This window comes from Malus domestica, chromosome 06 (assembly GCF_042453785.1).
Source record: "Malus domestica chromosome 06, GDT2T_hap1".
In the NCBI taxonomy this organism is placed as follows: Eukaryota; Viridiplantae; Streptophyta; class Magnoliopsida; order Rosales; family Rosaceae; genus Malus; species Malus domestica.
This window is the reverse complement of record NC_091666.1, coordinates 27712133-27725199: the sequence shown is the minus strand read 5'-3', so window position 1 is coordinate 27725199 and position 13067 is coordinate 27712133. Positions and strand designations below refer to the sequence as shown.

The 13067-nt window shown below is 39.7% G+C and overlaps 1 protein-coding gene across 1 annotated transcript; it reads left to right on the top strand.

Moving 5' to 3' along the window:
* The first annotated feature begins 8770 nt into the window (after window positions 1–8770).
* Window positions 8771–10034, top strand: LOC103437565 (uncharacterized). The gene has a single exon (XM_029103836.2). It carries the CDS (start codon window positions 8868–8870, stop codon window positions 9789–9791), a length of 924 nt encoding a protein of 307 aa, XP_028959669.2. The 5' UTR covers window positions 8771–8867; the 3' UTR covers window positions 9792–10034.
* The last annotated feature ends 3033 nt before the right edge of the window (window positions 10035–13067 follow it).

Below are 13067 nucleotides of genomic sequence, written 5' to 3'. Positions count from 1 at the left end.
ACAAAAAAATACAATTGTTTATACCATACTTAGGGCCTCCGTATTTAGACCTCGTATAAATACTCGGGGGACTCAAATGTAATTATGTAATAAAAGAAAGGGCAAATATGTAATAAGTGAAGAGCCTTTATTCTATAAAAGGACCCATCACCCTCACAATTAGAGGAGACCAATTCCTAGGCCATCTCACCCCCTCTCAAAGCTCTCACTCTCAGAGCTCTCTCTCCCTCAAATAAATACATAATCAGTGTGGACGTAGCCCAAACCTTGAGGTGAACCACGATACATCTTGTGTTATTTACTTTCTTGTACATTCACAATTGGATTTACGTTGTTCCAAGACCTCCGATTTTGTGCATCAACATTTGGCGCCGTCTTGGGAATCGACACGAAAAGCTATGTCGATTCTCTTTCATTTTTTCATCTCACCACCGCGAGACCTCATCACGGTCCATTGTGAATTTGCAGAACCCATCTCTCTAAAATGCAAAAATAAAAACACCTAAACTTAACTACAGTTTCTTCTCTCTCCTCACCAACCCATCTCAGATCCTTCAGTCATTCCAGAAAGATTAGCCTGAGCAGCGTCAAGTGTGGTGCGGTTGCAGATACCGAACCGCCTCTCCTGCCATTTAACGGAGATCAGGCGTGAAGTCGTTGTTCACCATGTGGATGTACTCGCGTCTGCACCACGACATACGCTGCACCAGCGCCACACCGAAGTGATTAAACGCTATCTGTCTGTATCTGCTAAGATGCCTTCATTTGGAATGACAGTAAAATCCACCTAATGAGATTTACCAAAGACGGATGGGAATTTAGGCCCAAATGTGCTCTCTAAGTCAAGCAACGGAAAACAGGAAGGGAACAGATGAAGCAGGTGGAGCTCACGGAACCGCTCTGCCTGATATGGGCGGTAACTCTCCTCTACGGCTAGATGTTCACCTACTGGAGACCCTATCTCTCGTCCTGCTCGTGGCCGCACCTCAATCACGTTTTTTCTTCCACAGCCGACCCTGATTATATCACAGTGGCGATCATCACCGACCCGCAACTCAAAACCGTTGCAGCCTCATGCTGCTGTCTTTCATCCTCATCAGACCCTCATCGCCGTCGCCATTGGAAACTACATCATTGAAATGGATGCGTTTGCAGGAAGCAAGATTTCATCTATTGATATTGGTACACCCATTGTCCGCATGTCTTATAGCCCCACGAGCGGGCATTCTGTGGTAGTAATCCTTGAGGCGCAGAACCCATTTAGTACAATCCTTCTCTGTCTCCGGCGGATCCTTAACCCCAATCCCTCTTTAATCTCTCTCTTCCCCAAACCCTAACTCTCAATACGCAACTTGGCCGACCCAATCTCCGCCCTATGTCGACATCGGGGACGCCGCAGTTCTGGTACACGCGATCGCCATCGAAAGTGTTCTGAGGAGAAGTTCTCGTGGAAGTACGCCGAGGAGAAGCGGATCGAGCTCTGCAAACCTTTCAGCAAGATCGTCAACACCAAGGGTACTGTCGGCCCCAATCGCAATCAGGCATTTGTCGAATTCTCAGACTTAAACCAGGCCATCAATATGGTTTCGTATTATGCTTCATCCTCGGAACCTGCGTAGGTCTGTGGTAAAACCGTGCAGTTGATGGCATCTTTCACATTCTGTGGGCATTTGAAGATCCGGATATCATCCATGTTGATGATACTGTGGATCCTGTGAGGGATTTGGAGATTATCAGTGCAGAATTACGCCTAAAGGACTGCATCAGACATGGATGGGGAACATGGATGGACAGAGGAGCAAAAAGATTAAGAAAAGCCAAGCAGCTGTCAAAGCAGCTATCACTTTAAGGAATATTGCCCTTAATCATGGCATCCAGCCACATATCCAAAGCAGTCGCTCATGGAAAAAAGCAACGCAAAAGCAAAGCAGAAAACAAAAGCAAAAGTAAAGCAGAAAACAAAAGCAAAAGCAAAAGCAACGCACCAACGATCTGCAACTGTCGAAGCTTTTGTGTCGAAACCCTTGTTTTGAATGATGTAATTTATTTTTCTTACCTTTCACATACATCTGTATAAACCCCATCAGAGGGTAAAAAAAACAAAAAAACAAAAGCCCAAAATAATGGGCTACAATGTCATGTGGAGGGCGAAAGCCCATATGCCCAAAAGAGCCAGACCCTCTATTATCACCAACTAGGTGAAGAATGAACTCATCTTCATGCCACCGACCAGGTGATGAAATGTACAACCCGTACTCTAATATCATTTGGCAACTAGCCATTCATGCCACCAACCAGGTGATGAAATGTACAACCCGTACTCTCCTTCATGCCACCAACCAGGTGATCAAAAGTACGCCCAGTACTCCAAAATTATTCGGCAACCTGCTGCTATTACCACCAACCAGGTGATGAAATGTACAACCTGTACTCTAATATCATTTGGCAATTAGCCATTCATGCCACCAACCAGTTGATGAAATGTACAACCCGTACTCTAATATCATTTGGCAACTAGCCATTCATGCCACCAACCAGGTGATGAAATGTACAACCCGTACTCTCCTTCATGCCACCAACCAGGTGATCAAAAGTACGCCCAGTATTCCAAATTATACATAAGCATTACTCATGTCATTCATACATAAACATTCATGAGCATCACTCATAACAATCATACATAAACATTCATGACCATCATTCGTGTCAACATTCATGAGCATCACTCATGTTAACATTCATGAGCATCACTCATGACAACATCCATGAGCATCACTCATGTCAATCAACATAAACATTCATGAGCATCACTTATGTCAATCAGCTTCAAAAGCTTCATTTACAGAGCTCTAGCTTCAAAAGCTTCATTTATAAAAATTCCAGCTTCGAAAGCTTCATTTACAGAGCTCTAGCTTCAAAGCTTCACTTGCAAAGCTTCACCTACAAAGCTTCAGTGCAGGGTATACAAATACCACATTCGAACAACCGCCACTTCGGCCCATACATGGATTCAATTTGAAGTCTCCAGCCAACAGACTCTATTGACCGAAGACTTGGGGGACTACATTATGTACCATATATTGGGCCTCAACTAGGCCTCATGAAAAATACTTGGGGGACTTAGCCCATTATCTATGTATTGAGGAGCGAGCCCTTATTCTATAAAAGGGACTCCCTCACTTTCATTAGAGAGCACTTTTGAAAAATACTTGGGGGACTTAGCCCATCACTTATGTATTGAGGAGCGAGTCCTTATTTTATAAAAATGTCTCCCTCACCTTCGTTAGAGAGCATTGCCGCCAGCTGAGCAACCGTCTCGCCGCGAGCATCACTCTTAACCCATCATTTATGTATTGAGGAGCGAGCCCTTATTCTATAAAAGTGACTCCCTCACCATCATTAGAGAGCATCACTCCTAACCCATCATTTATGTATTGAGGAGCGAGCCCTTATTCTATAAAAGGGACTCCCTCACCATCATTAGAGAGCATCAACTCTAGCCCATCATTCATGTATTGAGGAGTGAGCCCTTATTCTATAAAAGGGACTCCCTCACCTTCAAACGCCACAAGCCGAGCCAACCAAGGCAACATAAGCCACAAGCCCAGCAGCATCGCAGCGTGTGCTACTTCTAGTTGAGCATCATTTCAGATTGAGCACTGCCTCATATCGAGCATTAGTTCAAGACAGCATCTAGTTACTTCGGCCCACACATTGACTGAATTTGAAGTCTCCAGCCAAAAGACTCTCTTGACTGAAGACTTGGGGGACTACTGTTTATACCAACTTAGGGCCGCCGTATTTAGACCTCGTATAAATACTCGGGGGACTCAAATGTAATTATGTAATAAAGGAAGGGGCAAATATGTAATAAGTGAGGAGCCTTTATTCTATAAAAGGACCCTTCACCCTCACAATTAGAGGAGGCCAATTCCTAGGCCCTCTCACCCCCTCTCAAAGCTCTCACTCTCTGAGCTCTCTCTCTCTCTCAAATAAATACATAATCAGTGTGGACGTAGCCCAACCCTTGAGGTGAACCACGATACATCTTGTGTTATTTACTTTCTTGCAGATTCACGGTCGGATTTACGTTGTTCCAAGACCTCTGGTTTTGTGCATCAACAGCAATCAACATCAGTGTGGACGTAGCCCAAACATTAGGGTGAACCACGATATATCTTGTGTTCTTTACTTTCTTGCAGATTCACGGTCAGATTTACGTTGTTCCAAGACCCCTCTGGTTTTGTGCATCAACAAAGTTCTTATTACCTTCTTGTACGAGTAGTGAAGAACTATAACAAATTATGATTCGTTGTCAACCAACATAAAAAATGGGAGAAAGAAGGAGTCACATCCAGAGATCAAAATTATGAATTGCTGAATTCATTTTCATCAACCTATATATAATAGCTAAGCTGATATTGATATATATGCTTATTCAGCACGAATAAATGGTTTCGATGCACCAAGCATATATATTATTGGCAATCTATCGATTGATGGAATATTGGTTTATCGATGACATTGTAAACATATGTATCGTTGTTCCCCAGCACATGAGTCATGCCGACGCTGATATATATCTGTATATTCATACCTAAACTAGGAAATATGTCACTGTCGTATTAGTATTATACTCACATAATCATGTATCGGTCTCCACACTTAATCAGTTTGCATGCAAAGTCCTGATATTTCTTTACAAGTCCTTCGATATCATGCTGGTGAAGAAAATTGAGGTTCCATTATAGATCCAATTGGTAATATAAAGAGTAGCTTAACTACTTATAAGTACGTGTAAGGTCTCTCATTTTCCTGATGTGGGACTGATACTCTCAATACACGCTCTCACGTATGGCGAATTTTCAAGCCTAGCACGTAGACAATACAAATCGGATGACGTGAAGCCCGTGTGACCGTTGAGCTTCACACGAAAGACAACATCCTCTGATATATGGTGGAAGCCCAACTGTCTTTATAGTATCTTGCACAACCTGCACTCAATTTCATATGAATTATTTCAACTAATTTGGCTTCTTTTTTTTTTCTTTTTTTTTTGTGTGTACGCTCGCGTTTAATATTTACCTAAAATAATTAGTACATTCATCTAAATTTATGCAATAATCATACGTATGCGATACCTGAGTCATCATGTTTAAAACTGGATAATGCAAGAAGATATGGACCACAATGAGCACATGCATGGCACCAACTTAGGTTCATCATCACCTTCCATAGGAATAAGATCATCCAATAATATTTCATTGACGACTAGAGGAGTAGCCTGAATGATTCCGGGCTAAAGTGCAAAACGTTATTTTATAGGACATGGCATTCGAACTTCAGACCCCTTTTAATATTGTGAATAAAAAACTACTATATGGTTATCTAGTATACCGAAAAGGTGTTTATGGGTAAATTTTGCAATTAAAAAATAATAATGTTTATGCATACTTATGAACTCATATCAATCAACAATTATTAGTTATCTATACGATCAATATAATTAAGAGTCGTGATAAACGAGCAAGATTATTAAACACTCGAAAGTACTTGAAAAACAACTCTAGTTATATCTTGCCTAATTTTCCACCACTCCAATCAAATATACTCACGATTGTTGATCCTACAAACTAACCATACATTTGGAAAAGATGAATCAAAGACTTATAAGTAGCTTGACTCGTGATTAACAGGATAAATGTAGGCCATGCCGAAATTATTGAACGGTTGGTCTCTAAGGCTCTTCAGATTCAAAACACAAACCTATAAACCTATAAGTTTAAGGAAAGCTTGGAAGGATTAGGTTCTTTTCAAGGGATTCAAGAAAAAGCCAAGTCTCTCCCTCTCTCTCTCTCTCTCTCTCTCTCTCTCTCTCTCTCTCTCCTACTAAAACCTTGGACATGTGGCTTATAATTACAAGCCTAAGTTTGTCCCCATCGGCTATTATTAGTAATATATAATTGACGTGACATTGCCCTAACTATATATGGTTGGCTAGTTCGTTTTGGTACAGTGTGGAAGGGAATCTTGCTTTCCTAATTAATCTAGCTTTTCAAGTGCTAATTATATTGATCCCATGTGTTCAAATGAAGAAGTGGATCGTACACTTTGCAAGGATGGTGCGCACACACGAGAAAGCACATTGGTCTTCTCCAATCCTAATTTCTCATGCACCTTGGAGTGCAAAAGATCTAGGAGATAGCTTTTCACCTTCTTTGGCTCCTATGTTTGATTCTAATATAATTAAGTGGGGGTCGATTATGCCTCTAACATTTGTCTCAATTAGAATATAAAGTTGTGGGAAGAATGTGTCACAATTATCAAAGTTAAAAAGCATCATGTTCTTACTAGAACTTGCATGCATAGAAAATAAGGAAAACTAATGAAAAGGGTTTGAAAACTTTGAGTTTTAATGATAAGGACAAAATAAAGGGTAAAGTGAATAGTACCATGTTTGACTTTTTAGTGTAAAAATGTGGTTTTTCGTTAAAGTGAACAGTACTGTGGGCTTTTCGTTAAAACTCCCAAACTATATTAGTGGTAGATTCAGAATTTATGGAGTAAAGTAACATGATGAGAACCATAAAAACAACGTTAACGGGATTATTTTTATACGAACCCATGCTAGTACTAGTAGCGGAAAGTTTATATTTAGATAAAATATGAGAAAACCATAATGATGCTATGCAAACCAATTACATGTTTTCTTGAAATCACTTTTAATGTTGATCTTATTGATCTATATTATAACTTGTCAAATAAATGCACCAATATGAAATATAAATTTAAATGTAGCAGATAATAATGGGTCGGCTCGAGAATTGATGTGTATTCAAATCATAGAAACTATAATCAATGATATGCTCATATCGGTGACGTTGTTGTTGCTGTAATCCATGAAATAGTACCAAATACACGTAGAAAAATTAGAAGTGGTTCGAGCTGTAATTGTGCATAATTGTTAAGAACCTAGGGTTTATAATAAGTTCCTTAAATTTATACTTGCATCAAAAATCATATTCGTGATGTCATTGTTGCTGTAATCTAGGAAACAGTACCAAATACACCTAGAAACATTAGAAGTGGTCCGAGCTGTAATTGTACGTAATTGTTAAGAACCTAGGGTTTATACTAAGTTCCTTAAATTTATACTTGCATCAAAAGTTTGTTAACTTTTTTTCCTTAAAGCACCGCATTTACAATAACTTTTATACGTATAACCTGATGTTACTTATCATTTTCTTTTTCCTTTTACAAAGCATCAAATTAATTAATTTTGTAAAAACTATTTATGGTGGGAGTCAAATTTGATGAGGATCATCTTTAGATTCTTGACACCCAAAGAAAATCTCAAGAGTGAATATACGAAAATACACTAGAAATACTATGCCACATTCCAACCCTGGAAACTCACAAAGTAAACGAAATCCCCATATTACCCATAGTTCTCCTTAAAACAACATAAATAATCAAGTTAAACACCATTTTGTTGGGCTACTTTTAATATTTCCTTTGTTCTGGGTTTTTGCTTAAATTGGGTTCCCTGATGTGTCTCTGATTGGTTAAAACAAAACCACAAGTCACTTTCCAAATTCATATCACTAAACAAGAGGTGTTTAAGTCAAATTTTCTTTACATCAACCACGGGAGACAAAACAATAACAGCAGACAAAATCCAACGTCCCAGATTTGATCTCACATCTACCTCGACACTTGACCGTCCACCTGGCTGAGACCTTCAATGCCAATTTTAAAACCCTAAACGCATGGGGCGTCGTGTCCACCTTCTCGAACCCGAGAGATTTTTCAGTGTAACCGGTACACAATGTAGTACACCACGTGTCATTATAAAAATAGTAGGATATGTGCGATAAAAATTAATAACATAAAAAAATAAAATTTATCACCACTTCTATTAAAATACGTAATGTACCACTTGTGTTCTCGTTAGAATGAAAAATTTCCCCATTCAGTCACCAAAATTACTCTCTTCTGCCGCGAGACACGTCTCTCCCTCCGATTGATTCGTCAACGGTGCCCAATCACAACCCTTGGCAGCTGCTTTTGAGTGAGAAAAAAATTTCAAGTGTATGATATAAGATGCATTTTGGCTGGCATCATTTCACTTAACTATAATTTTTTTTAAATAAAAAAGGGAACATATAGTATTAAAGTTAACCAAAGTTAATAGAAATAACACATGTCAAATAATGAGGTGTGTGACAAACATATACCATAGTTATAGCAATGAGCAAAACTAGTCCTTCTAATATTTAAATGATTACTCTGCGTGCCATAAAGTAATATTGCTTAGTTTTGTTTTAATACATAAATATTTGTCTAGGAAAACTAACTATTTAGATCAAAATTTGAAAACTACATAATATGATTGTTGATGATTAAATTCATATTAGCTACATATAACATAGTTTACAAATTTGATTTAAAAAATTAGTCTACTTTAGCATTACTCTATTTGTCGTTCACGTGGTCAAAGATTTTTCAGTGTGAGAACATAAAACAGTACGTCACATGTTATTATACCATTATAAAGAAGTTTTTTTTAAATTCTCTCTATTTGTGTAATAACACATAAGATTTCCAACTACATTGAAAAATCTCTCACGTAGCCTGCCACACCCTAACGCCACGTCTCAGCTCAACCAATCACCCGCCCGCGCTGTTAGGGTAACTATTGACACACGTGTTTTCATTCATACGTGTCAACCTTGTCGCTGTTATAATTTATAAATCCCATCACCTCCATTCTTCAGCTATCAGCATTTGATTGCAAGAAAATCCTGAAAGTAAAAGAGACACTGGAGTTTTAGAGAGACAAAAAGAACAGAGAGAGAGAAAGAGAGATGGACGGGAGAGGAGGCTGTTGCATAGCGAATTACGGATATGGTGGCGGAGGAGAATATGACATGTCGAAGGTGGACAGGATCATGTTAAAGTTCAGACCGATCGCGCCGAGGCCGGTCAATGGTGGAGGATCAACTGCGGAGAAGGGTGACGTGTACGTTAAGAGTGGGAGGGGGAGAGGGAAGAGATCTCGGTGTGTGAAGTCAAAACGCAGAGCGGTAGTTTACCCTAATAACAAAAATAATAATAAGAGAAAGAGACCGTCGAAGGCGGAGGAGGAAAAGATGGTTGTGACCTTGCCTCTGTTGCCGGAGACTCCGGAGCCAAGGGAGTCTTCTGTGGAGAGAGAAAGGAACTCCTACTCGAGTCACTCGAGTTACTCGTCCACTACGTGGATGAGTTTCGAGAATAATAATTGTACCTCTAGGACTTCTCCGACAAGTCATAGAAGTAAGGTGGCGGCGGCGACGGCGATGGGGAAGTCGTGCATCACGGTGGACTGCGTGACGGACACGTGGGTGGAAGTGGAGGGGCTAGGGTGTACGGACGAGGAGAGGAGGATGAACCTGGAGAGGGACACGTGTCCAGGGTTAATTTCCGACTGGATGGGGAAGGTGGTGTGGACAAATGGGGCCTACCGGAGTATGGTAGGGCAAAGGGAGGGGGAGATGATGGTGTGGCTGGTGATGAAGGAGAAAGCAGCGAGGGCGGTGGGAGTGATGAATAGTTATACGGCGGCGTTCACGTGCAGGGTGAGGGTGCAGTACAGTGGGTGTGGTGGTGGGACTTCGGCAGGGGATTGGTGCTCGTTGACGCTGCCGTGTGACGTGTGGAGGATGGAGGGTGGTGGGTTTGCGTGGAGGCTGGATGTGAAGGCTGCTCTTTGTTTGGGTGCTTATAGTGATTTTATCAGTGCCGTATGAGTAAGTGATACAGATTAACTAATTAACTTAAGTTTGTTTTCCGTTTTAATTAATTAGTTACTTTTAATTAATAATTGTGAATATTTTGGGCACCTGAGGTTTGAAATCCTTATTCGAAGCTCTCTGTGATCTGGGTGTTTTTTTTTTATTAAATAGAACAGGTAGTGAGAAGCTAATTTGAATGTTAGAATTTTTCCTTTTTTTTTTTTTGGATGCAATCAAAGAATATCACTTTATGCACAAGTGGTGTTGAAGTTTGGTTTTGATTTCTGTTTATAGTTTCATTAATTATGTGTCAAGATAGACAATGAATACGTATATTAAGAGATGCAAATATAAGGATGTGCCTTCGCTTATAATAGAATCTCTCGTTTGTTAAAATAGAACATGTATGGAAGAAAGGAAGTGCCTTCGGTAGGTTTGTGTTTAAGTTGAGAGGTATAGATTATAAAATAATATCCTCAGTATCAATCTCCTACTCTTTTGATACGACGAGTACACGTGTTAAGAGGTAGATAAAAAGATATTTTCAATTACACAGTAGAATTTCTTCTTTTCATGTCTTAATCTCTTACTGTCGTGACCCAATAAGTACAAGTGTTAAACGATAGATTTTGACAAGATGAGTACACGTGTTAAAAGATAGAAAGATATTTCTGATAACACAGTAGAATCTCTCGTCTTCTCATGTCTCAATTTCATACTCTCATGACACAATAAGTACACGTATTAATAGATGTAGATGTAAAGTTGTTTCCCAATTACACGGTAGAATCTCTCAAAGCTGATGCTTTAATTTGTTGAAGTTGGAGAGGGAGAGAGACAGTAGTAGCATGTGGCTCTGGTTGGGGGACAGGTGGAGGGGGTTGAGTTGGATGTTCATGTGTTTAGTTTGAAAGTTTTGATCTATCTTTGATTGGAACTTGGAAATTGAAAGTCGATCTGTTCATCCTCTTTTCTTTCGGTTTATTGCACCACGTACCACGTACCAGTGGGGGGTGTCGTGTTGCACGTAGACATAGTACCTTAGTGATTGGTCTAACACGAATACATTGTATATGAACCTTCGAGAATTTGATCCAATCGATGATTGGGGGGCATAATCGAACGCAAGTGGAAGTGAATAGATTAAATAATCTTAACAATTTTTAAGCTACAAATACAATATTGCTATTTAATTTATAGCATGATATGACAATTAGCATACACAGATATATGGAAATGTGAGTCTTATTATTTGAGTTTGAGCTAACGCAGTTAATCTAATTAATTCATGAGAAATCTGCTAATCGACCACTATTATTATTACTTAAAGAGGTATTTATCAATTTACCCTTTGAACTTGTGACATTTGGTCAATTTCTCCCCTCAACTTTAATTTTGGCCAATTTCTCCCCTCAACTCTCATAATTAGTCAATTTGCACCACACTTTAATTTTGGCCAATTTCTTCAGAAAATAGTACTACATATATATAAAACAACACACAAAGGCAATGAAACCCAAAATATGTCATGTCATAACATATAAATCATGTAAGCTAGGTGTAGAATCAATGTAAAATAACACACCAGTTGGAGTCACCTAATGTGACCTGTACGACTAGACTATAGCTCATCAACCTAGGCTAGCACACGAGTCGAAGTCACCTGATGTGACCTGTACGACAGGCTAGGTATAAATATGTACGCTTAAGTGCTACAATCACGTGAAAGCTGTGCGATAAATCACGGGTCACCTACGAGTCGGAACCACCTATTGTGGTCTGTACAACAGGTTGGCACTAGACTTGGATCCAAGGTGAGCGTACGGTGCAGGAGGTGAATGGTCACGTGAAGGCTATAACCTAATCCCCGGACGAGAGCACTAATACCAGGTGCAGCCCTGATGAGCTCTAAATAAATATATGCATACCAATGCAACATAACCCATTCAATCACATCATACTCACCTGAAGCTTACCTGAGTCTCCACATCATTACACAATATAATTCACAAGTATAACAGTGCAATACTCAAAGTGCAACTTATTACGACATGGCATTCAAAGCATAAATCATTTTAAGAAAACGTTCTGGAAACCATATCATATATATATATATATATATATAAGAAAATGCCCACTCACTGATAAGTAGCAGGATCGTAGCCCCCTGGCCTTGCTTATCCACGTTCGTCCTTAAGGTATGTCTCACCTATATGCAAAATAACTAATTTTAGATTAATTTTAAAGCACATACACAAACTTTATGAATAACTTCTCATACATTGCTCAAATGGGGTGTTTGAATATACCAACATGATCTACTTAGAACACCCCCATATTTTCAGAATAATTTTTGGACATCACACACGCCCTCACACTCCAGCCACGCGCAAGCACTTGCTTGGCACACTGACGGAATCCCTAACGACGTTAGGGAATATTCCATTAAATAATAGAATATTCCGTTTAAAAACTAACGGAGTTATCTGACGCCGTCAGTATATTCAGTCAAAGTTGACGGAATATTCTCCTCTATCTTCGGTGGCTTCGCCGGAATTCGCCGCCGGCCCCCGTCTGTGTCGCCGGTTTCTGGAAAATTTTCTAAAGCATATAACTACATCATTTCTCAACTAGAAGAACACAATCTTACCTATTTGAGGTCCTAAAATTGACGGAAAGTGGTCGGAAAAACCTTCGAAACCTCCGGGCTAAATCTGCAACTTCAAGACCTTGAGTGATCCGACATTCAAACCTCTCCAAAATTGTTCCAAAATGCTAGGGAAGTTAGATAAGTACTTTCTTGAATCTCAAAACCAACTACATCCCTCGCGATCACGTCAGAGGAAATTGGAACCCGAGCTCTGTCATTTCTTTGAGAAAAAAGCACCTCCAGGTTTGTGAAGTCGAGAGGAGCACAAAGATGTTATCCTTGTGCTTAATCCGTGAGGTTTTGATGAGTTTATGCGCGGGTGGTCTACGGGCTGTACGGAAAGGGAAGAATCGAGAAAGAAGAAGACGGTGAGGGTATGGTACACGTGTGTGTGTGTGTGGGTGTAGTCATGGATTGGCCCCAAGAAAAAGAAACAATGCCCTAATTGGGCTGCCATGAGAAAGGGAAAGGGAGAGAGTTATGTTAAGTGGCCCAAAATAAAAAAAACCAATCCAATTTTGATTGGATTCAAGATTGTAGGAGCTAAGGTGATTGGTGAGTAAGGTATAGCCAACCCAAAAAATTATTTCTACCTAATCTCGATCTTTAATTGTCGTAACTTTTCCGTTAGAAAACCGATT